Genomic DNA, 25,969 nt, shown 5'->3' with positions numbered 1-25,969 from the left:
ATAGGTTTGGCACAACACACGCTCAGGGGGAAGTAATTACCTCAAATCTGGAGATAGTGGTAGAGGAAGTCTGACTAATTAAAGTTCTGAGGTCATTTAAAGTCTCATGACACAGCTTTTTTTCCACCTAAGGTGATGAAAGGATGTTTCAACCATAAACCCAACAATACTAATTATGATCAATAAAAGTATATATATATTATACTCACTTGTAAGAAGAAGAGATGCTGTGTGATGTCTTGCACTAGCTCTTCCTCAGCGTTCTCGGGGTAAAACTTTGCCAAGAAGTGAAAGGTGATCGTCTCCTCCTTTGGTACCTCCTGGTCCAGAACCTGCAACAGTAAAGCAAGAGCTGTTGTTCACCTTCGTGGTTGCTTCAGAAACTAAACATAACCAGTATTTATAATTCACACCTGCTGATGAAAATCAGTGCTTCACTTGAATCACTTACTTTTTTCTCCATCTTAAGCCAGGCTACTGTATCCTTGATGTGGTACTGGAGACCAAAGAACCAAGTCTCCCTCAGTCCCAGAGCTCGACACACCATGTCGAAAAGGTCTTTTCCTTTCCACTTAACCTGAAAGAAGAGTGTGTCTTAAAATATTTCTCCACTGCGATTCTGTTGAGTTTCATTAAAATTACTAGTAGGAATAAAGTGATCAAAATCTAAAATAATTAGCTTGGGTTAATTTTATCTGATAAATGGCCTTTTTCTGAGCTCTTTTTATTTCTATTTAGTACGATGAAACATCTACCCAGCACACTAGGACATAATCTTAGCCTCTGGATGAAAGCTGCGAGCTATGCACAATCGGTTTCATCTTTAGAATCTGTGATCTATCAGAGGTATGCTACAGGCCAGAGTGTTAGATGTTAACATCATAAAAATATATAAACAAAAAAAAATCATCAACATCATAACCACATGCAAACCTAATCAAGAACTCTTTTGTGATGCTGAATTAGCTGTCTTTTTAAAAATGTTATTTTCAAAAGCCATAATGGATTAAATTATGGCTCCCATGGGAGAAAAAAAAGAAACGTGCACCTAACAATTTATTCTGCTCTTTGTAATTACTAACTGCAAATTTTGGCAGGGGTTCCTCCCTTGTAAGTACAGAGATGAAGTCAGCAAGTAATTTTGATGATTTATTGTGAACAAAGTCACACGCGGAGAAAGCACAAATGCACCGTGAGACACTGTGTTTGTGACAGGCACTTTTCCTTTATAGGATTACTGTAAAGGCTGATACTGCAATAAATAATTTTCCACGATTCCACTGCTGCATAAGACAGAGATGAAATATTATCATTATTAGCTTTTTGCTGCCATCTAGAGTTAAAATGAAAACGCAAGCATTATTATACTATTCAGTTTTTTAAATTAATTTTGCATTTACAGTTTCGTATGTGTTCCGTGTTTGTTTTTTGTTTTGTTTTTTTGTTTTTTGTGGTAAAACAGGCATAAACTGCAAGACTGCTAAAGAATAACTCAAAACTGTCAAATGAAAGTCATATATTTTACAAATGTGTGTCGAGAATACACACCTCACAGCTGAACTCCATGTCTGACTCCATTGTACAGATCCTGACATTGAAGTTCTTCGGTTGTTTTCTCAGCAGTGAGTTAAATCCCATCTTCGCTGCTAAGGCACTCGCCATGGCAAATAAAATAAGTAGGAACTCTACCTACCTACTTACAAAAGTGGTTTATTTTTTTCAACCTCTCACTTTAAATACTTCACACATGTAACCGCTTCCGTAATTTGTTAAGTCAAGTCATTTCGGCAATGCTATCGTAATGTAAACACAGCTGTATTTGTGACGAGGTTTTCCTTCCTTTCACCGATTATAAGCAACTTCCCACGTTTGTATAAATCACATTTACTTGCTTACACTGTATTTGTCGTCAAATGTCCTGCGTACTTTGGTTACACAGCATCGTGTTGTACTATCAATTTACGTCAACTTCATAAGAAAACGTCAACATGACAACTTTATATTACACTAAGTTTTACGCAAGGGTGAATAAAATATGTTAGCTCGATCCTGTATTACTTCTCCTTTCGCCGAAGTCATAAACGTCTGAGGTATAAAAAAAAAGATTCCGGGTTACAAAAAACTGTCAATCCAACAGGTTTCCTCTGGAGAGCTGAGCTTGTACAGAAGCTTCGGCTAACTGTTGCTAACCGCTTGTTAGCTGTTTAGCCTTGACGCTTGCTGCGTTCAAGTGTCGTCTGTTATTATAAGGAAACAGTGCGGCGCTGACGGACAAACTTTGGTCCAGCAGCTAAATATTCAATACCAAAGGGTGCATGCATGTAATGATGTTCATAAAAGGTGTTTTTTCTAATTGTATGATAAAAAACATGTTTCAGTTTTCATGTTTTAAGTGGTATGAATTTGCATAAACTTATTTTCTATATTTTCTAGTTCTCATGGTATGTGTGAGTATAAATTTTGCAGATGGTCAGAACAGACAGAAAGTCGTGAAACCCTGCGTCCCATTAGAAACAGCTCAGAGAATAAGTTTTGATAAGTTATCTTAGTAAAATATTGTCTGTTTTTAAGAAGTTCCTTAATTCAAGTTCGGTTCCTGAAGTGCCTGAACGTAGCACAGCATCACTTTTCCCTTCCATCGCTCAGCCAATCGTACGCCACTTTATCGCACATGTCCCGCCTATAGTTCTGCCCCTGCGCCATAAATAGGTGGAGTTTGAACAGTGAGCTAATCAGAGTAAACAGTCAAAATGGCGACATTTGTGTCCGGAGAGGAGCAATGTAGTGTAACTGGGATTATTTCTGACCCTCAGAGCAAAAAACTCACTGACCTGCCGAGTGAGTTGCTCGAATACATCCTTTGCGCCCCAGTCCTCCAACATACCGATATTTGTAACGTTTCCTCCTGCTGCAAGCGCCTACGCGACGTCTGCCATGGAAGGGGAAAGGTCTGGGAACACCAGTATAAACTCAGGTGCTTGTATTCTATATGTGATGTGACTTCTATCTTAGATTTCTGTCGTAACAGTGATTTAAATAGTAATAGTTCTCTGCTGATGTGTCTGAATGTATAGTCATACCTAACGAGCGACAATCTGTTTATCTTCAGACCACTAAACAGGGCTCGTCAATCATAAACTCTGTACAGCTGTTCAAACTCGTGATTTACCAAAAGCTAACAGAATTATGACTTGAAGCTTTCATCTAGATCCTCTACATCATCGCAAACAGGTCTCATTGAAAACTTCGTGTTGATAACAATTATTTTCGTCTGATCTGCACAGATGCCCTAGACTGCAGCGGTTTTATCACCAGAATGAATGTTATGACTGGCTGGGAGAATACAAAACACGCCATCGTGTCGGTTCAGAGATAAGAAGGATGGTAGAGTCGATCTCTAAGAAGTTCTTCACAGAAGTCGTAAGTAATATATTTGTCATGCGTATATTGTGTCACCGTCTTGTAAATTAATCAAATTATACATATACTAAAAAATAAATGTGACATAGTACTACCTTACTACCATTCTATCACATGCAGGTGTTCTATTATTATAATTAGATATAAACATAAATATCAACATCAATACGATTATATAGAGAAGAATAGAATAGAATTCAATATTTAATATACATATTTATCATGAATTGTCCTATAATTATATATTTTTCACATATTTTTAATTAAATTCCTAACAAACCCACCAAACTAACGCAGAGATCTGTAACGTAGCCTTGCGTTGGCCAAGTGTTGGGAGACAGCTTTGCAGAGATCGAATCACTGGGAATGCCCGAGCACTTCTGTGAAGATGAGCTTCTCTTCATTCTGAACACAGACAGGAGGTAAGAGCCCGCTATCTGCTGCCCCCTAGCGGCTATTCCTGGAGTAATCCATAAAACCCTGAGTTTTTTTGTTGTTGTTGCACATTCTCCTCCCTGCATTGTTAATGAGTCTGCGCTTTTCTCCACTCATCCATAGTAAAAGCCTCACGTTAAAGTACTATGCAAAGAAAATCCTTTACTTTCTGAGACAGCAGAAAGTCCAGAGGCGTCTGAAAATGTTTCTAGAGCTGCCTGCAGAGCAGCAGTCGGCTCTGGAAGGTGGGGGAAAGCTTTTTTTTTTTTTTTTTTTTTTTAAATGTTAGATTAAGAGTTTGCTATTGAATACACATTTTTGTCCTGTGTGATATAAGATGGATTTTCACCACTCTGTTCCCTCAGGTGCTGTCATGGTGGACCAGTATTGTAACCCACTTGCTGATGTTACACTTGACAGCATATTGGCTCAAGTAAATGAGGTGGCAGAAAAGGTTAAGAAGGTGCTCAGGGTGAAAAATTCCTCTCATCCCACTCTGCACATCACTGAAGGTGGGCCTTTATAAGTTAGGGGAACATTTTTTTGGGACGTATGTATGAGAATTTTGAAAAATCATGACCGATCACAAAAACAATGTGCATGTGTATGGGAGATGTAGTAAACATATCCTTTTTAAAATTGTTATACAAAAATTTGAATTGTGAATACTGGCCACGCATGACTTTTTTAGGACAACCATACACCTGTTAAGCTCTGGTGGTCCACGGAAAATGATGTGGCCCAGATCCGGTCCCCGAGCCTTGAGTTTGACATAGAGTAGGCCATTTTAAGCTGTGGGAGCTTAAAATTGATTAAATAAAGTCCATTCAGCAGAGTTTTTTAACTAATGAAATTAAGTTGTTTTTTTTGTTTTGTTTTTTTTTTGTTTTTTATTACATAGAAATGAACAATATTTTTAGCTTGAATAAATTATAATCAATTTGCAGAAACATGTATTAGTCTTTTATGGCATAATTACATCTAACCCTGACCGTGATACTGGTCACCCAGTTACTACAGACCGGTAGCAAGGTGCTGAGCATTGAAGGATCATTAAATTTTCAAAATAAAACATCTACTAGACTCTTTTCTGTTTGTATCAGAGTCTGAATGACCTATTATTTTAAAATATTGCCAGATTATCTTTAAATAAAGGAAGTCAATAGATATGGTGAATTTTCTGGATTTTCTTTGAATGAAGTAAATTGGTAAAAATTAAGCAAATTTTTTTCACTGTGTCCCACTGCGGCCCCGTACCAAATGACCTTTGGACTGGTACTGGTCCACAAACCACAAGTTGGGAACCACTGATCTATACAGTCTACCTTTTACTAACTTTTATTAACTGGCCCTTCAAGGGGAACTGCATTGCTGACGTGGCCGCCGGTGAAAATAAGTTTGACACCCCTGCAGTAGGCGGTTTAGGTCAAAGAAGTAGTGTCATTCCAAAGACTCCTGTAAATACTTTGCTGCGGAAAATTGAGTTCTTCCTGCCCAACCTGGTTGTCACACAGTTTTAATATGTTTCTGTGTGTGTGTGTGATGCAGGCGACTGTTTCGTCATAGAAGACTCTAATCTCCAGAGGCAGGTGCTGTGTGTCTTAAACACCGTCTTATATGATCATCTTCAATATAAAGGAAATGAACTGGACTACTACAATCCCCTCAACTCCTACATCCACCAGGTATTTAACAACTTTTTATNTATATATATAAAAAGACACTGTTTCTGATTGGACCACACCTTCTTGGGTTCAGGTGCTCCTACGCCACATTGGCATTCCCATCAGCCTCTCTGTTCTCTACATGACACTGGCACAGAAACTTGGCGTGCAACTGGAGCCCGTCAACTTCCCAAATCACTTTCTGCTGCGCTGGGGCCAAAAAGCTCAAAGGTACAGTTCTAAATAAAGTAATACTTCATATATTATCACTAAGAATTCATAACATTACAGTAAATGACATGAATGACATAGATATATGATACAACACATAACACATAAAGCTAATGCAAAATACCAGGCTGAAGTACCTGATACTGACACTGATAAGTACACAAGACGTGTATTTATATTTATCTATAAATGCATCCATAACTGCAGGTCTACCCCCCGTAAGGGGACCCCGCCTCTCACCTTGGGAACCGTAGCGCTTTCCTTTTTATGTTGGATTTGTTTTGCTTTATACATGTACTTTCAATGGCAGGTAAAATTGTTGGATTGATGTTATAGTATTCAAACATGTTCACTTCAGGAGTGACGACATCTACGACTTTGTCTACATCGATGCCTTCGGCAAAGGCAAGCAACTGACGGCCAAGGAGTGCGAGTACCTCATTGGGCACCAGGTGACAGCAGACTACTACAGTGCCATCAGTACTACAGAGGTGCTTCTCAGGATGGTGGGGAACCTGCTCAATATTGGCAAGAGAGGGTAAGAGGAGAGAACTTTGTACTTTGTGCTTTAGATCTAAAGAGATGGTGTAAAAGCACTGAGTCAAATCACAAATTTATATGTAAACAGTATATTAATAATGGCTGTGAAACTTTAATTTTGTTAATATATTTGTGAAAAAGTCTGGATGTAGGAGGTTTAAATACCATTAAAACTCCTAGCATGGGTTTACAGAGGCTTCAACTTCCAAAGTCAGGCGTTATTTGTCATATTAAGTTGTGATGTCGATTTTCGCCATTCTTGATGATTAATCCTTATTATGATTACGAATAATCGTGATTAATCATGAAGAATCTGTTTAACATTAAATTGTTTGGCAGCCCTAATATGAAAACATTAGAATATGTGAAAAGTATCCATTTATGATGATAAATTATTATTAATTATGATTACAATTAATCATGATTAATCACGATTAATCGTGATTAATCACAATTAATCTGTTTAAAACTGGATTGTTTGACAGTCTTTATATGAAAATATACGAGATTATGAATTGCATTCATTCATGATGATTAATAATTACTTGTTTTTATAACAATTAATTGTGATTACATGAATGACAGAGCTGAGCATTAATCACTGAATTCCTGCCTTGCATGTGACTGTGACATGTAGTAAAGTAGGATGAAGTTAAGCTGAGGGACCAGCACTGGAGAGACAACCAAGCGTCAGAACAGACAGATGTGCAGGAGTCGGTGTGTGGAGAGCGGAACACACTTGTGTCTTAATTACAGAATGAACTACAGGCACTGTAAGCAAGACTGAACCGTCACCGAGAGTGTGTTCCACCAGCTGTCAGTTTACGGAATGCTCACAGATGTAACGACTCCTGTATTTAAATCCTATTCATTTAACCTATGGGGAAAATCTAATTAGGCTGCAACAAATGAGACAAACAGACAGCGGCTGTTTCTTTATATGTAAATATATGACTATCAGGAATAAATTAAGATTATTTTTTGCCTATTAATAATTTATTTAACGTATTTTCACTACTATAAGGCCCACTTAAAAACCTGTCATTTTCTCAAAAATCGACATTGCGCCTTATGTATTAATTCTGGTTGTGCTTACTGAGCTCTAACCGATTTTATAAAGCCAAACCACACAGCGCATCACACATGATGCCACACAACTGAAGCACAGTGGGAGCCAACAATGACGTTTAACTCTGTTAATTAACAATTAGAAGATGCTCAACAACAATTGTTACAGTATAGTTGTAACCCAAATCCGCGCAACATCGCGTCGTGCCTCCAAACACTCCGGAACTCTAAGTTGTGTTTTTGTATTGTCGATGTATGGTGCGATACAGGACGACTCAGACGCATGGCTGTCGATTTTTTCGTGGTCAAGAACTCTTTTTATTTCTCCTTTTTTTATCGATGCAGGGAAAAAACACACTCTCTCTGCAAAACATCCGCAATTCGCCACGGAACAGCGTCAAAACAACAATACAGTGACCATCCAGAACAAAAATAGTGACAACATCTCTACACAACAGCGTCCTCCAGTGTCCAACTTAGGTCACTACCCTTTTCCACAAATCTCCGTCCCTATTGATATGCGACTCCATGCGCGCCCATCTCACCGATATTGTCAAAACCCAAGTGAAGCAAACTAATTCGGGGCTTGCCGTCATTCCTGGTGGATTAACCAAAGAATTCGCACATTCACTAAGACAGAGGGCGAGTTACGCCACTATCTGCTAATGGATCGTGGATGCTAAGGCATCGGTCTCAAATGTCGTCCAAGCTTTCACCAAGGCCGTAATCATCACTGAACAGCTGAGTAACAGCAACGAGACTGACTCGGATATTGACGAGAGGGATCCCGACATGCTTGATTTGGTTACGCTTAATTGTTTCACTGACTGTTTTGTTTTGCTTAACGTGCCTTATAACCCGGTGCGCCTTATGGTCCGAAAAATCAGATGTTAATGACACAATAGAATTATGTGCTATGAAAGAGGTGGTTTGGAATTTCTTTTATTATTTACAAAATTGACATCACATTACTACTGAAGAGGATATAAACCATATGTTAAAGACCAGGAAGTTGTTAAATTTGAATAAATAGCAAAATTGAACTTGACTTTTTTACAACCTTCAACACGATCCTGAGTGGAAAACGACCTCCTATTCTCTTTTCGGCCTTTGTGGCTGAGTTGAACATTGAATCATTAAAAAAAATCTGGTCTTAATATCTGACTGTTAAACGATTCAAATGTTTAATCTGATTAATTACAATTAATTGAGATTAATCAGCATTCCTATTTTCACAAAGATATAAAAAATAACTTTCTAATCTCCATTCAAGTTGTTGTCCTTGACTCAATGTCAGTCACCTTGTGAGTTGTAGACCAATGCATTCTGGGAGTCGAGATGGTATTTTAGCACACCACAGAAAATGAAACACCACAGCATGTTTAAATAACAACGCTTACATGGAACAATAAGTGGAAATATTATTAAGTTAAAATTATTCATCTGATTTATTTCACAAATTAATTCTCATGGCTAAGACATCCATTTACCTAAGAATTCTCATGTCTCGTCCATCGTCCGTTGTCCTACCACAGGTGCTCGACATCCTGCAGCACATCCAGGCCCTGGATCCGTCTCAGCACGGAGCGGTAGGCTATCTGGTGCAACACACAATGGAACACATCCAGCACAGGAAGTACCCAATGGCGCCTGAGGTGAAGAGGCACAGTGCTCCGGAAAACTCAGAGGTCCAGTACTCAGTCGGAATGGTCATGAAACACAAGAGGTGTGTTGTGTTAGAACGTCCAGAATTAGAAACAGTTTTAATAGTGGAAGATATTGATGCTAGTCTGCTGTGCTTCACGGTCCGCACCAGGTCAGGTTACAACTGTGTGATTTACGGCTGGGACTCCAAATGCAGCATGAGCCAGGAGTGGATCACCACCATGAGGGTCCGTCAGCTGCCCCGTGGGGCCCAACAGCCCTTCTACAACGTTCTAGTTCAGGATGGAACATGCCGCTACGCAGCGCAAGGTATCCATAATTTTCTTGCAATTTCCTGCTTATCAAGACGTATATTGATCAGGTATTTCATTCATACTGTAGGTCAGGGGTGGAGAAACTTTTGGACTCAAGGACCAAAATATAATTTGGCACATTTGATGTCTGCTGCCATCAAGTGGCAACATTGGAAATTACAGTCGATTCATTGTAATGCATGAAGCCGAAGGATTTACATCAGTCTTTACCATACTTTGTACTGGTGTTTGGCAGGCCTGATTAGATAGCCCAGCGGGCCATATCTGGCCCACATACCATATATTGCCCGGACCTGCTGTAGGTGCGTTTGTACCATTCACTCCAAAAGTGGATTCTGCAGGAAGCGGATGGAATGGTTAGCATTTCCAAAACAACAAAGTGATGTCGTAAACTTAATACAAACATTTTGGATAAATACAATCAATTTTGGACAAAACAAAAATAAGCATTAAATAACAAAAAATATAATGAAATGGTACTAAAACCAGGGGTCAGGGGCCTGTATGGGAGACCCTGTGACAAATTTAACTTGACTGTTGTATCAGACCTTTACTATCTACTAGCAAGTAGATGGAAGATTTTTTTACACATCACTAAATTGGCGGTTTGCTTACATACAGCAAAACAACTTAATAACACTGTCCCCAGCTCGCGGTGTGTGGTTGTGGTGAGTGCGTCATGGTGAATAATGAACGCTGTTGTGTTTCGAGGTGATCACTGTCTAGTGGAGAAATGTGTGTGTGTGTGTGTTTTCATTTTCTTCATTTTTTTCTTTTCTATGTGCGATTCTTCCTCCAGAAAACCTGGAGCCTCACTCGGCCCCCATGGAGATCGGACACCAAGAGGTGGGTCGATACTTCTCAGAGTTTTCTGACACCCACTACGTGGCCAACGAGGACCTTTGCACCCGTTACCCAGAAGACATGAATGAAACTGCCAGCACAGTGCAGCAGCTCTATCACAGATTGACCACCAGTCCTGACGGCCAACAGCGGACCACGGCTTGGGTCCAAAATACGCACCAGTCTGCGTCCATGTAGCAAAATATGGCCAATGTCATCATGAGAATCGATGACATTCGTTCCAATCCCTTGAGTTCCTGCTTCACTGCAGATTTTTACCAAAAGAGACAGTTACTATGGAGAATTGTAGAAAACTGAAAATTTAAGTTTAAAGTTTTTGTTGTGCGTCTAACATGGCTTACTGCTCAGCCAATGCCAAAAGAGAATGGTGTTTCTTTTTTTTTACTACCAAGTAAAGACTCTTAATTCCAGTCTCAAAAACCTGGAGGAGAAAGACACAGGCTGGATCTTAATGGTTGAAATATAAATTGTGGATCAGTGTCCAGGTGCTGCAGATTCTCCCTCTACCTACAAACAACAGAACACTCCATTAACTAGAGTTCCCTTACTGTTCCCTGCACCTCGATAGAACCAGTGAAACCGAGTCGAGCCTGAACCCCCTGGATTACAGTGCCACTTGAAATATATATATGTATATATATATACATATATATATTTCAAGTGGCACTGTAATCCAGGGGGTTCAGGCTCGACTCGGTTTCACTGGTTCTATCGAGGTGCAGGGAACAGTAAGGGAACTCCAAACATATACACATATATGTATATAGACACAAAAATACATTTATACATATATGTATTTATATATGTAAAAAAGTGAGTTTAAAAACTCTGTGTTGATAAAATCTAATGCACTAAAGAAAGTATAACTTTCACCATTTTAGAGTACTTTTTTTCTGAAGTAAAACATATGGGGGTGTCATGGACATTCAGTATTACTCTAGATGTTAGTGCAGTGAAAATAAGTGAACCTCCAAGGACCTTACTAACATCAAAAAACATGTACCGAACATTACAGAGCAATTAAAAAATTGAAATCTATGAAGTTGTATTTATTGGTTATTTTTACACAATTTACCCTGTAATGCCACAGAAGACCAGCAGGGGGTTTTAGTCACAGAAACAAGGGATCGAGGAAACCTTGAGGAAAAAAGGATGGGTCGAATAAAGCAGACAACAGTGTGAGTTTCAATGTTGAATGAAGCTGAAATTATAATATATTTTTTCACGATTATAGTACTTCACACAGTTGTTATAGTTAATATTACTGTACTTCAGGACAAGTACTTGCATTTTTGAATCTGTTGTGTAATTCTATATGTAGGTCTAATGATGCTCAGTTCCTCGTCCCTATAGCACACCAGAATATCACTTTTACAAAAACAAATGACCAGAAATATGTCAGAAATTCAGATTCTTATCATATTACGATACATTTCAACACAGTGGAATGGTGGATGATATTCTGGTTTTACAGGACAATGACCAGGTCAACACTCAGATTCAAAAACTACAATAATTCATTGAATAACTTTTTTTTTTTTTTTTTTTAAAGGGGGTCGAAGGTATGTTGTACAAACACATTTTCATGCAACAGATTTAAATATTCCTTTTAGTGGCCTTTCTATTGTAGCAAAGACACTGTACGTGTTTATTAAAATTATTCTAACGGCTAATTTTATGGCGGTACAAATTTATATTTATACCCCCTGTGACGTATTCATGTGCCGCAGACCAGATATTGTGAAAGCAGTAAGTGCCACTCGGTAAAGTAGATCCGGTTGGTTGTTTACCAACGGACTTGTTCAAAAATGATAGAAAAACTGTTGCACAACTGTAGTGAGATATTAAATCCACAGGGAGGTAGTGAGGCAACGTCACTCACGCCGACTGCCGTAAAACACCCAAAAGACAGGCGAGGAGATAAAAAGGAGAAGGAAAGTTGAGATCATGCGCTCGGACTGACGCGCGGCTGAAGCAGCAGCAGCAGCAGCAGCGATGGGAGCTTCACAGACCCGCTCCGACAACAGGTACCAGGACCTGATGGACAAAACTGGATGTAAGTACACAAACATACACATGGAAAACTTTCCCGTCAGGAAGTGACTTTTGCTGTGCTTGTGCACACGCCGCTAAACTCTGCCCTGTGTTATAGTAGTGTGTACTCTCTCTACTTCAGTTGTGCTGACATTAAGGAATCTCTGCTGTCAAGGAAAAGTGGACAAATATCGAACAGAAACTTGAATGGTATTGAATATTATTTCACAAGAACAGCGATAATGTTTGAAAGCTAACTTCACCCGAATATTTACATGTACTAAGCGCTGCTATGTTATGATATAGGTCTATATACATATACTGTATAAAAGCTTTTCAGAACGGGGTCCGCGACCACCAGGGGGTAGTGAAGTTTCAAAACAATCGTGATATTATTTTTTTGTTGTTGTTGTTTGCCAGTTTGTCTATAATAACACGAACACATACCAGTGCTGTTTGATCCTCAGCACTGATTGGTTCATTTAAATAAGCAAAAAAATCATATACGTACAAAATGACAGTAAGACAAAATGTTCTAAGACAAATGGTATAGTGTTGGGTGTTTTATCTTTTTACGTTTGTCAAACTTGAATTAGATCCTGTCAAGTTCTTTTTTTAGCCCAGTTCTGAAATAATATTTGAAAGTAACTCAATTTCAAAAGTCTGACGAGGCTAAGGAGCAGGCTGTGATCTGGTGCTAAAACATCCCGCAGAATACCATTAAAAAAAAATCAAAGTCAAAAAGTTCTAAGACACTAATAAAAAAATTGTGCTGTCTTAGAACTTTTTGACTTTGCCTTGTGTAATTATTAGGGGCTCCTTTGGTTTCGAGGTTCCTAGTTAAAAAAAAAAATGGACGGCCCCAGGTGTGAATCACTCAAAGGTAAATGTTTTTTTGTTTTTTTTGGGACAGACATGAAAAACAGTTAATGATTCCAAGTTATCAGAATAAACTTTCATAAAGGCAGAGTGGATTTGTTTGCACGGACATGTTTTCCTCAAGCATGCTCCGACAGGCCGACTATCCCGACAGGAAATGAAGTGGTGATCCCAGACTGGTTCCATTTTTATTGTGGCTGTAACTGTTCCTTAAGATTGAACCCATTTTATCTCTGCTGTTTGTTATGTGTTTGTGTGTCTCTGATAAAATAGTTTCGATGCCCTGACAGACAAAAACCTGTTTGTTTGTTTTCCAATTGTGTGACTAAGTTGTTTTTTTAAATGTGACATCACGCAATAGTCCAAGCACACACTCTGACCAGCAAACATGTTTCTGCACGAGGAAGCAACCGAGTTCCTCACCCTAACAGAACTGCCACGACAAACACACATTAGGTATTTAACCAAAGCAGAGGAATAAAGAAAAGCTGCCCTGATACACCGACCGAGTCACAGAGGGTTAATGATTCAAGGAAGCAGATATTGAAATAAAAGCAGTCCTGCGGCAGCACAGTGTGTTTGCATTGTCATTAGACTGTTATTAGGACTGCAAATGAATGCAGCAAAGCATGGTTTAAAACCACTGTGCGCTGTAGGCTGCATGTGATCTCTCCCTGTTCACACATGTTGTTTACTTGGACAACAACAACTCTGATAACACGGTTTAACTGTAATATAATCATAGGGCTATACAGTATATATACATAAACACTATATACACGCGTACTGTATATATGTGTATACACATACATATATACACATGTACACATAAATATATATAATATACATAAACTATATACACATACTGTATATATGTGTCTAAAGACACATATATACATATATACACATGTACACATAAATATATATACTATATATACACATAAACACTGTATACACGTACTGTATATATTTGTATAGACACATATATATGCATATATACACATGTACACATAAATATATATTTACATATACACATATATTTATATACTGTATGTATAGACAGACATATAAACACATGTACACATAAATAATGTATATAAATATACATATATACATACACATGCTACATACACACAAATATATTTATATTTATATATGTATAGACACACATATATGCATGTATATATAATTGTATACACATTTAAATAGATGTATGTACTGTAAATGCGGTATATGTACATATATACTGTGTGTGTATGTGTATATATAGATATATGCATGTGTATATATATTTAAAATGTCAATACAAAATATTTAACATGAGCTTTTAAAACCTGTGTTTATTGCTGTTGTTATACATACAGTTGCATACGTTCTTTAGCTAATGGCACAACATTATCATCTGTGTAACAGACAGAGGACTATGAAAATACTACTGCACTGATATTGCAAACCAAGAATACTGTAGAGTGTTACTAGAGTGTTAAGTGATACGTCTTCCTTTTTTTTTTAGTTTCATTGGAGCAGATCAAAAACCTCCACAAACGTTTTCTGCACCTGAGTGGAAATGAAGAGACCATAAGGTAAGAGGTAAAAATATATAACGATGGCAAAGCTCTGCTGATCACATGGTCTGAGTGGAAACTATTTGGCCTTGATGGTGTCCACACTAGATGAAATACTACCAGCGTGGAGCTCTGGTAATGAAGTGTGGCCATCTCTGGTATCTGTACCAGATGCTATGTTGACGTCACACACAACTCCAAATACCTTTTTATTCAGTAGGGACCTGCAAAATGTCCTCGAGATGGTACTTTACAAAAATGTCCCAACAACTACAGCTATACCTGAAACGCATACACACACACTCAAACATGTTGGCTGTAAATCACAAGGCCTACTCTTAAATGAAGAAACAGAAAACATGTGCAGGACGTGTCTTCCCACACACATAGATGCTTTTACTTCCTACAAATATATTTCTGTATTATGTAAATGTATGGTATGTTGATACCAGCTGTGTACTGTAGTACCTCTTTTTTGTCACGTTGCAGTCGAGAAAACTTGGAATCGATATCTGCCCTGTCCAACAACCCCCTCAGAAAACAGATTATTGATGCGTTCTTTGACAAAAGGTGAGTGAGTTCCATTTGCAATACAATGCCCTATGTTCTTATACACAGTAGTACAAACAAAAGTAAACAAGTACTATTTGTAGGTATTTCAAATGTACCGATACTAACTGGTATAAAAAAATACAAACCATCAGTGACCTACATATATTGACACCTGCTACAGAATATATTTCAGACTATAACCTGTTCTCAGCCTGTTACTGTTTAGTATGTTTATTGCAGTGTTTTTATTTCTTGGGGTCGCGAGTCCACATGGGATCGTTTGGTATTCAAATGGAGTTGCCTAAAAAGTCTAGTAATTTGTGATATGTAAATTATATATATATTACTGTATATATATATATATATTGTGTAATTGGCAAATTATATATATTATTATATATACATTAACACATGCTATATACGCACAAATATATATATTTTAACTAATTGTTTTTCTTTTTTAAATTATGGATAAAAACACCAAACATAATCTTAAACAACACAGTATAAGAGACATGATGAAAACAGAAAAAAAGACTCTGGGGTCAACAGACATTTTTGAGCCAAAAAAGGTTGGAAACCACGGGTTTATTGGTTCTTTTTACTGAGCTGGGAGACATCTTTGGTCTTTGTGATAAGATAAAGGCCTGGGTTGTAAATGTTAATCAGTGTTCATCTGCACACTAAAGATCTGCAGTGAGCCACCTCCACCCTGACGAAACTCAACGTTTTTGAGTAGAAGTACTCGAGTATTTGAATGAAAAGTATTGATATCAGGACATCAGGAAAAAAAATCTTTTTGTGTCACAGGAACCAGCGCGACGACAAGGCTGGGTTCTTCCATGAGATCGGTTTCGAACAGTTCCTTATGGTCATGTCTCACTTCCGCCCCCCCAACCTGAAGACCACAGCGGAGGAGAAGGAAGCCATGAGAAAGGAAAAGCTCCGCTGTAAGAGACACCACAGTCTGTTTTTAACCACCGTCACTAGGGGAGCTGTCCAGGATGTTTATTTTACAAATACTGAGACATAGAGTACAAGGCCATCCAAAGTATCACGTCGGTGTGTATTGTAGGGATCAGGTTTTTAACACATGCACCGCAGGCTACGAACAGCGGTGGTGACAATGAGCACTTTGAGATAAGATAACTGCAGATGTACTATTACTGCAGTATTGCAGTACAATGAAATCGGTGTACTGTCTACCCTTACAAAAAAAAACTCTATAAACAAAATGCAAAATTATTACCGTATCAAAAATGGCAGAGGGACACATTTTGGTAGTGGTTACTACCCTTGCCTTACAACGACAAGATCAGGGGTATTTTTTTTAGTTTATTTTAGTTTTAGTTGAGTTTATTTAAAAGGAGATGATTTCATAAAACACATGATTACACAAAAAGCCAGAGTTTGCCAGAAAGGGTTCAAACCCCAGGATTAACCAGTGGTTTTCAGTAAAGAGTTTTCATTTTCTCTTAGTAAAGGAATGGGCAAACTAAGGTCTGGAGGATGGATGCGGCTCGTTCATTTTTTTAATCCGGCCCGCCATATTTTTCTAAATTATATAATTTATTTATATTTTTATATTATACGTTTCCCCAATAGATGGCGTAGAAAACAATTTTAGCATTTCAGCCTTCACAGTATGCATGTCTTTTACATGTCATTTATCTTAGTTCACACGAACGCTCCCTTTATCGACTCCAGACCCCTCCAGCCCCCCTGTTTAATTTTAGGACAATTGTGGCCCACGAATCAAAAGTTTACCTGGATATGTGAGCTACAACGAGTTCCTGTGTTCCACAGAAGTGTCCCCTGATTTTCCTGTTGTGTGTATTTGTTAACCAAGGCGTGGTCACTCAGCACTCATCTCGATCACTTCTCCCGCCGCACTCCAAGTCTAGGACAGTCAGTGGTTTCCATGGCTTCCCATATCCGGCATCGATGTTTATGATTTTCCGTTGTGGTTATTTACATTTATAAAAGGCAACATCACATCCTGAAACTAATCATAACTAAAAATCATTGTGAGGAAAGCGGAGACCCTGACATGACAGTCCTTTCTCCTTCTTTTTCAGTCTTGTTCAACATGCATGACACGGACAACGACGGTATCATCACTTTGACGGAGTACAGAAAGGTAAGAAAATATACTTATGAAGATACACGCAGAAGACGGATGAGCTCGCACAGTACAAGGGGTCCTCGTTTACGGCCGTGGTTATGTCGTCATCTCCCATCAATCTACTAAGAAAGTCTTGTTCTATCATTCCGACATACGGGGTTAAAGCGTATTTCACACGCAAACTAGTTTGCGAGTGGAGTGGAAGAATACGTCGTCACACGGCACTATAAGCTGAAGACGGCTTTGTTTTAGTGATGTGTCGTTCGCGAGTGATTCGTTCATTTTGAACTTTCATATGACTCGTGACTCCCGAGTCATATTAAATATTTGTTCATATTGAACTCACGAATCACTCACAAATCACTCACTGTGAACTAATCACTCACTGTGAACTAATCTTTCGCTGTGAACGAATTTTTCGCCGTGATCTAATCTTTTGCTGTGAACTAATCTTTCGTTATGAACGAATCATTCCCTGTGAATTAATCTTTTTCTGTGAACTAATCTTTCGCTGTGAACTAATCTTTCGCTGTGAACGAATTTTTCGCCGTGATCTAATCTTTTGCTGTGAACTAATCTTTCGTTATGAACGAATCATTCCCTGTGAATTAATCTTTTTCTGTGAACTAATCTTTCGCTGTGAACTAATCTTTCGCTGTGAACCATTCATCTTCACATTGTGGTGTGTTTTTATTTCTTAGCTTTTCACATGGTTTTAATTACTTATGGCATTTTGTGTACTTTGTAGACTTTGTCAGCGGAAGCAAACCATGTTGCCTTATTTAGTGTCGGAGAACCGCAGACTTCTTTACAACGCCCTCAATAGGGCTAAAGCGCCACCTGCTGTAAAACGAATGAAATGATTAATTCAAGATTCGTTCACGACTCGTTCATTTTAGTATTCGAGAATCAAAGATTCGAATCAATAAAAAGAGTCGGTTATCCCATCACTACTTTGTTTACATTCGCCGGTTGGATGGCATATATCATTGTTTCCTGAAGACTGGGTCACCCCTCAGGTGGGTCGCAAAATAATTGTTTTGGGTCATCTCGCGTCATGTTTCCCAGGTGTTTACAATTAATGTCTATTGACTTGGGTCGTGAAAGTTTGTGACTTTTAAAATATGTCCCTAGAAAAAAAGTTTGGGAAAAACTGGCATAGATTGTCTTTCTTCCGTTTGTGGGGGTTTTTGGGAACTTTTTGCCCTTTGTTATGGCTCTCAGGCATAAGTAAGAATCTTCTGATGTTTCTATGTCCTACATTTTTATGTTACCACTGTGTTAGCATATGTGAGTGACATAAGTATTAATGTCCAGTGTGTGAGTTTGGACTTGAAGGAGATTCCGATGTAGGTCAAGAACCCACAGTCAATGCAATACATCGCAGGTGGGTCGCAAAATAATTTTTTTGGGTCATCTCGTATCATGTTTCCCTGATGTTTACGAATAATGTCTATTGACTTGGGTTGCGAAGGTTTGTGACTTTTAAAATATGGGTCCCCAGAAAAAAAGTTTGGGAAACACTGGTCTAAATGACTATTTGCCCCTCCTCTTGAGTTTTTCTTGATTTTGTGAAACATATGGTTTTGTCTCTTTCAAACGGTGATGTCATCAAGTGCAGCGTTTCTTGTTAATCATTGTCATTTTGTTGTGAAGAAAACAGTGAAGTCAATGAGTCTGTCCACACCCTTGCAGTTATCTGTGGTGAACTGAGTAACAGGATAAAAATATTTGTGTGGGTGAATCACAGAGGTGCAGCGTTGTTGTTCTTGTTATGCCTGCACTTAGAGGCTATTAAAAGCACAACAGTAAGATCACCTGGCTGTATAATTAACCTGAATCAAGATCTGAAACCTGTGGCTCATGAGTGACATCACAGGACTGTTTATGAATGGCTCAAACACCACCTGGCTGTGGCTTTTCATACAAAAACATAAATGATTTATTACCTCAACTCGACAGGTATATTTAGTAGCTAGCATCCTGCAACATCAGCAGATACTGACTTATTAATGACAACCAACTTTGAACTTTCAGGTCTAAATTTTTTACATTGCTTGCTAACAGCAAATAAATAATGTCACGGTTCTTTTCATTTTAATATAGTGTACATGTATGGGTATCCTGGTGAATAAAAAAATATATATTAACTCAACTCAGGTGTAAGAAACAGTAACAGCAGAGTTGCTGGAATGAGCGAGGAGGGGTGAATAACGATGTAGTATTTAGGTTTATAACTTAATAAATTGTGTTGTCTTAATTTATCAATTTCCCAACAGTTGGAATATTTCATTGTTTTATTTAGGTGAATTGTATTTGATGGTAAAATGAAGGTTTGAGGAGTATTTCAGAGTACTTGTACTTCAGTAAACCTACATTTTGATCTCCATTGTGGTAAAAAGTTTCAATCGTTTCCACGTTTTAATCCAAGGTCGTGGAAGAGCTTCTGTCCAAGAGCGGAGCCATCGGACTGGAGGCTGCCAAGGCCATAGCAGATGCAGCCATGTTGGAGGTGGCGAGCACAAACGTGCCACACATGGTGAGAAAAGTCCAGCAGAAATGAACCGATCATTTACTAAATGTCGTCTTGATGTTTCGTTTCCTTCTGTTTTCAGGCTCCAGAGGACTTTTATGAAGGAATTACGTTTGAGCATTTCGAGCAGGTTTGATGATATTTCTTTTTACCCCTAATGAAATGGAAAAAAAAGTTTTTTGGGTGCCTTTGACTAAATATATTTCATTATGTCTGGATAGATTTTGAAGGGGCTGGAGATGGAGTCCAGGATGCACATTCGCTTCTTGGATGTAGACACAACAACAATGCGTTGTGGGAAAGCGACCATGTGAAGGAAAACATTTATATACAGTAACTCACTTTTTTTTTTTTTAAAGTGGAACCACTTCACTCTTTACCCTGAGAGAAGCCAAAAACTTTTGAAATATTTTTAGATTACGTTTTTTCCTGTAGACCATTAATGTTAAAAAAAAACCCTCCATCTTTGGTCATAAGTCACTGTGTAAAAATGGGATTTATTTCAACATAATTCATATATTAAGTGAAATAAATCATATGCTCAATAACAATTGTGATATATTTGAATTTGTTTTGCCATAGAGTTGTCTTTTTAATAACATGAATCAGTCTTTATAATTTAAACTAACTACCTCTTCAGTAAAGGAATCATCTTTGAGACACAATGACGTTTTGTGAAGTTAAATACCTTTTCAGCACTAAAAAAACTTTATATGTAAAGAATGAGATTATGATCTTTTTATGTTTGTGATTTCAAGGAAATTAAAAACAAAAAATTGAAAACATTTTGGTTGTGTTTTATAGACGAATGTTATTTATCAGCACTGATTGAAATGAAAATAGATGAAAATAGTCAATTGTAGTCATGAATCCATCACGATCCCAGTATAAATATCTACTTAACTGTTTAAAAAAAACTGACAGATGTGGATGAATTCTACACTCACAAAAAACATGAATTATTAAGTTTCCATTCGGGGAATCAAACTGGTTTCAGATCAGTTCTGTTTCCCGTCCACATCAGTAGGAATGATTGGAGGCAGAGAGACGGTCGTACGGAACCGTTAGGCTAATGTTGTAGTTGTAGCCCGACGACTCGGCGTAGTTCGACCTGCAGATTGGCAGGATGTGATCCTGGGTCAGCGCGTCCTCGGAGAAATCGTAATAACAGATGACTCCCCTGTGTCTGGACGACAAACATGTTCGGGTTAGACCACGATCGATGTTTGGACCGATCCAGCTGAAAACCACTTCACAGATTTTAGAACGACACTATGAATATTAAGTAGGGAACGTAGTCTGACAGATTAACGTGACACTAAGCTAACTTAAGTTAAGATAAGATGACCTTAGTTAGGTAAAGTTAAGTTGTATTACACTAAATTAGGGTAAGATACGGTTAAATAAATTTTGTTAGATGCAGCTAAGTTTAAAGTTTAGTTAAATGAAGCTAAAATAAGCTTAGTTAAGGTAACCAAAGCTAAGCTAAGCTTAATGTTTAGTTTAGTTAACTAAAGCTAAAATAAGCTTAGTTAAGGTAAGCTAAGATAAGCCTAGTTAAGTTTAGTTAAGTTAAATGAAGCTAAGATAAGGTTAAAGTATATTTAGGTTAAATGAAGCTATGATAAGCTAAAATAAGCTTAGTTAAGTTTATGAAAGTAAAATTAAAGAAGCTAAGTTAAGCTGAGATAAACTTAGTAACGTTTAGTTAAGTCAAATGAAGCTAAGACCAGACCAGTTAGGTTAAGCTAAAATAAGCATAGTTATCTTAACTTAAGCTAATGTAAACTTAGATTAGTTAAATCAAGATAGGATTAATTAAGATAAAATAAGATTAGATAATTTCATAATAAAAGCAGTAGCTAAAAGGAAAGAACAGAGATGAAAATGAACAGTGAAAAAGAAGCAGAGAAAGAACGACAAGAAGAGGAACAAGAACCTCACCTGCGGTGGGCTGTGAGATCATCATCTGTGATGCAGGCCCCCCGTGGGGATTTGTCATCTGGGATGTTAGCTGTTAGCAGCGTGCTGGTGCTGAAGCGCACATGCCTGACAGGATGTCTGTGGGACAGAAGATAACGTTTGAAGAACAGTCCTCAAAAGTGGTCCTTTTGAGGATTCTCCCTGAAAACTATTGGCTGAAAACTATTATTTATTTATTGCGTATCATTTTTCTCTGCTTGTCAAAGCATGAAAGGCAAAGCACAATTAAATACTCTTCTGCTAGGTGGGAGCAGATGGCTATGAAAACTAAAAATGTATCTTTAATCTTTGCGAGTCTCTTTCTTCAATTCCTGCCAGTATATTAGTGTTGTTTTCAACTAAACAGGCTGAGATTTTAGTCAATTATGAGGTCATTTAAACTTGAAGATTATTTTATTAAATATACTTTTTATGAGATTTTTTTGTGGTGTGCCATGATGTTTTTTTCTGATGATATATATGTGCCGTGGCTCCCAAAAGGTTGGAAAACACTGTATTAACGATTTGTTAGTGCTCGGCTAATGAACCTGGAGAACAACTAGCTAAAATACAATACTATTAAATCTGACTTTAATAGAGGGAATGTAAAAATGTAAAAAATGAAATCAACCAAATTCAAAGGTTGACGAAGACATGAATCCATACATAATGTCCAAACTGTCCACTGTTGACAGGTCCCACGTCTCACCTGTTGTGCATTTCCCACAGTTTGGCCGTCATCCTCATCTCCCACACACACACCAACCCCTCGCCTCCGCCGCTCACAATCTTCCAGTCGTCCGCCTGCACCGCCGTCACGCCCAGGTGGTGAGCGTACAGAGACACCACAGAGGAGCCGCTCCTCAGGTCGTACACCCTCACCCTGAGTGACAACAGAGAAAGGGGGTCAAGGTTCAGACCTGTGTCAAAGGTTAAAATGTTCAGAGTGATCACAACATTTACAGACAGCACCACATCAACTGGAGTTTCCAGTCGTGTGGAGTGGGGGTTTTAAGTGTTGTGTTTTGTTTTTTTTCTGGTGCAGACACAGGAGGAAATCATCTGCCTGGGTCCAGCCATTCAAAGACTTCATTCATTTTCACACAAAAGCTCTTTATTCCTTGTTATGGGAGTAACAAGAGGACGTTTTAACATGGGCCAAGACACAACCATGAAAATCCTTAAACAGCTGTGTCACTGTAGCCTTTGTTTTCTGCCTTCAGCCAATGGCCCCGAGTTTAACAAAGAATAATTTCCTTGGCATGGAATTTCGCAGAGCCTCCCACAGGAAGTGGAGTCTTGGACATTAAATAGATATGTAAGTGAGATTTATATTTCTAAACTGATTGTCAGGGAATCAGGTCAATAAAATGAAAGGTAGAAAATACCATAATAGATAAACAACAAGAGCTCACAGGAAATAGAAAGGTTAAAAAAGGTGAAACATTTTTTTAAATGTTAGTACTACAAATACAAAAAACAATAAAATAAAATAAATACATAATAAATATAAATAATAAAGGTTTAAAATTTTAAATATAACAATTAAAATACAATTGTAAAACTTTTTTTTTTCTAATCACTCTAAAAGTGACTCATGACTCAACTGGAGCCCAGGGGAACTCCAGCGCCATCTGCTGCCATTGAAACTTTATTACAGTATCCAGACCACGACTTTAACAAGACTGCGTCATCCACTTAAATGTATTCACTTCATTTAGTCGATGATTTAGTTTTAGTTATTTTGGCTCCAGATGCTGTTTGTTTTTGTTTTGTTTTTTTTTTTGCTCTACGAACTTGTTCTTTATCAACCTTAAAGAGACACTTGAAAGAAAACTGAAAGATCAGGGTGTTACAATAGAAGTGGTCCAACTGACATCCGTCCAAATATGATTTCAACACCAATTATAACACAGGCTGACTCCACACTAGTGTGAAGAGTGAACTTTAAACTGGGCTAGGCTAAATTCAAACTGTATTTGAGCTAACCTTAAACTGGTATTTAGTTAGGCTGGAAATGATTTTCACCAAACTGGTTTTTGGTTAACACCAAACTGGTTTTAGGGTAACTTTAAACTGGTTTTGGAAAATTTCAAATATTTTTTGAGCTAACTCCATACTGGTGTTTGGCTAATTTGAACAGTTCTTTGTTCAGTTAAAACTGTTTTTTGGCTATCACCAACCTTTTTCTGGCTAATTTCTAACTGTTTTTTTGAGCTAACTTCAAAATTACGTTTTTTTTTTCTCTTTGTATAATGACCACTGGCTACACTCACTTATTCTTCTTCTCTTACTACATGTTGCTCTTTGCCCACATCATTCCCATTAGCGGCGCCCTGTCGTTTTTCCAATATCAGGACTCCTCATTGCCCAAAAGAAACCGAAGGACAAAACTAATTTGGACAAAAGAAAGAGACATATTAGTCGTTGGCCTTAGGCCACAGCAGTGGAGCGCCAAGTGTGCTGGCTGTCCCTTGGTCTCAAAGACTCCCATTCGTCTCTGTCTAAGCGTGGCAGCAGCTGGGGCCAGAGGGAGAACGCCAAGCTGCTGGGGGTGCATCGCCGCCAACACAACTGCACACCTCGGAGAGAGGAGACGGCGAACAAAGTATAAAGGAATTGGATTAAGACGCCACGGATCCTTTGGCACGGAGCGTGTTCAGCATTCAGCGATGCTGCTGTTAAAATATTAACATGAGAATGACAAACATTTTCATTAGCGGTGATAGAGTAGCCTCCGCTTTTGCCCAGTGTCGTAACTCGGAAGGAATAATGAGGGTTAGAAGAAGGGCCACGGACACTGAAAAAAAAAAGATGCGGCGGTTGTGTCTTTCGCTATCAGCCAACTGCTTAGCAGCCAGATGGGTTTGGGACTGAATAGAAGCAGCAGGGGCAGAGAGAAGCGTGCCAGGCTTTTTTTGGTCCTGCTGCCAGCTCGTGCGCCGCAGCTTCGGCTAACAAGTGCAGAATAGATGAGAATGGCTCTTTTATGTGTCTTGTCCTCATCTGGAAGAGCCAGGTTAGGGAGTGTGCACACACATGAATGCACGTGTTGTTACCGGGTGTGACCCAAAAGGCCAGATTTTTTCTTTCAACGGCATTATGGGTAACTGGGTATGGGTATTATGGTTTTTATTTAAAAAAAAACAAAAAAAAAACAAACAAACAACGCCAGTGTCTGAGGACTTCAATGTCCTTTGCTACTCTTTTCATCAAAGTGTATGAAGCTTTGTCTCAGAAGGTAGCAGACAGACTGACAGGTGTGAATCAGTATTCACAAGAGCTGTTTACCTCACGCACATTCTCTAAACACCTGGTTTCACAACTTCTTCTATTCAAGTTGCAACTGCGAAAACGTTAGGAATCTCTCAGAGACGACTTGATTGGTTTAAATCTTGATTTAAATCTCACTGTCCTGTAGCTCTACGCCTGACGTCATTTTTTGGTAGAGATGTCCGATATTTTTGAACTTTTTGCCGATATCTTATCACCTCGACGGACACAGTTTAAGATAAACACTACAAAATTTTAATTTCTCACCACAGCACGTATATAAAGCACACAAATAGTATTTTTTAAATAATTTCTTTGACAAGAATCCACAAATAAAATCCTAAAAATAATCACAAGCTAAATACATGAATGTAACAGGGTAAAACATTGACTAATTCTCCTAGTCTTAGTCCTCAGTGTCACATCTAAACATGTCAGCCAACTCTGAAGGAGGATTCAGCGCCATCTGTGGTCAGACTGCTCATTAACATCAGTTGTAGTTTGTATTTTCTTGCTTTTTGTCTTAGTGTGTACTTTAAGGAAGTCTTAAGGATTTAGTCCTGTAATATTTCAGTGCTGCAGCAGCGGCTTTCAGTTGTCAATCAGTGCCCTCTTGAGGACAAATGTGATCCTGTGTATGTCTAAATGTGTCCTACTACAACTACTACTACTACTGTACCTCCTGTCCTTATTTCCACACACCAGCAGGTGAGCTGGACTGTTCTTCAGGTTGATGCAGCTGAAGTCTCCTGGTGAGCTGCCCACACAGACCACAGGTTTCCCCGTCTCTAAGCTGTAGACATGGATCTGGAACACACAAAAAGAAAATTATATATATATATATG

General features: G+C 38.3%; 4 protein-coding genes across 4 annotated transcripts in view; 2 read left to right on the top strand and 2 right to left on the bottom strand.

Moving 5' to 3' along the window:
• The window catches only part of nf2a (NF2, moesin-ezrin-radixin like (MERLIN) tumor suppressor a), a 34,774-nt gene extending 32,549 nt beyond the window's left edge, over positions 1–2,225 (bottom strand). Inside the window, exons 1-3 of the mRNA XM_008336243.3 lie at positions 1,549–2,225; positions 452–577; positions 210–332 (exon numbers count right to left, since the gene is read on the bottom strand). Coding sequence (XP_008334465.1) covers positions 210–332; positions 452–577; positions 1,549–1,662 — 363 coding nt within the window. The 5' untranslated portion in view covers positions 1,663–2,225. The remainder of the gene's footprint in view (positions 1–209; positions 333–451; positions 578–1,548) is intronic.
• Positions 2,226–2,435: 210 nt separating this feature from the next.
• fbxo21 (F-box protein 21) lies at positions 2,436–10,842 on the top strand. The gene is made up of 11 exons (XM_025053413.1): positions 2,436–2,974; positions 3,285–3,420; positions 3,733–3,842; positions 3,979–4,100; positions 4,221–4,367; positions 5,404–5,540; positions 5,614–5,750; positions 6,109–6,289; positions 8,795–9,084; positions 9,175–9,332; positions 10,137–10,842. The coding sequence occupies exons 1-11, from the start codon at positions 2,751–2,753 to the stop codon at positions 10,376–10,378; spliced, it is 1,884 nt and encodes a 627-aa protein (XP_024909181.1). The 5' UTR covers positions 2,436–2,750; the 3' UTR covers positions 10,379–10,842.
• Positions 10,843–12,073: 1,231 nt separating this feature from the next.
• On the top strand, positions 12,074–20,646 carry tesca (tescalcin a). The gene is made up of 8 exons (XM_008336244.3): positions 12,074–12,257; positions 14,628–14,697; positions 15,169–15,249; positions 16,042–16,181; positions 17,310–17,371; positions 19,788–19,895; positions 19,972–20,019; positions 20,111–20,646. The coding sequence occupies exons 1-8, from the start codon at positions 12,197–12,199 to the stop codon at positions 20,201–20,203; spliced, it is 663 nt and encodes a 220-aa protein (XP_008334466.1). The 5' UTR covers positions 12,074–12,196; the 3' UTR covers positions 20,204–20,646.
• A 24-nt stretch (positions 20,647–20,670) lies between these two features.
• The window catches only part of fbxw8 (F-box and WD repeat domain containing 8), a 19,996-nt gene continuing 14,697 nt past the window's right edge, over positions 20,671–25,969 (bottom strand). The window contains exons 8-11 of the mRNA XM_008336245.3: positions 25,804–25,931; positions 22,561–22,734; positions 21,834–21,950; positions 20,671–21,075 (exon numbers count right to left, since the gene is read on the bottom strand). Coding sequence (XP_008334467.1) covers positions 20,910–21,075; positions 21,834–21,950; positions 22,561–22,734; positions 25,804–25,931 — 585 coding nt within the window. The 3' untranslated portion in view covers positions 20,671–20,909. The remainder of the gene's footprint in view (positions 21,076–21,833; positions 21,951–22,560; positions 22,735–25,803; positions 25,932–25,969) is intronic.

Source organism: Cynoglossus semilaevis, chromosome Z, assembly GCF_000523025.1.
Source record: "Cynoglossus semilaevis isolate Cse_v1.0 chromosome Z, Cse_v1.0, whole genome shotgun sequence".
Taxonomy (NCBI): domain Eukaryota; kingdom Metazoa; phylum Chordata; class Actinopteri; order Pleuronectiformes; family Cynoglossidae; genus Cynoglossus; species Cynoglossus semilaevis.
Note: the sequence above shows the minus strand (reverse complement) of the source record. Positions and strands in the feature narration are given on the sequence as shown.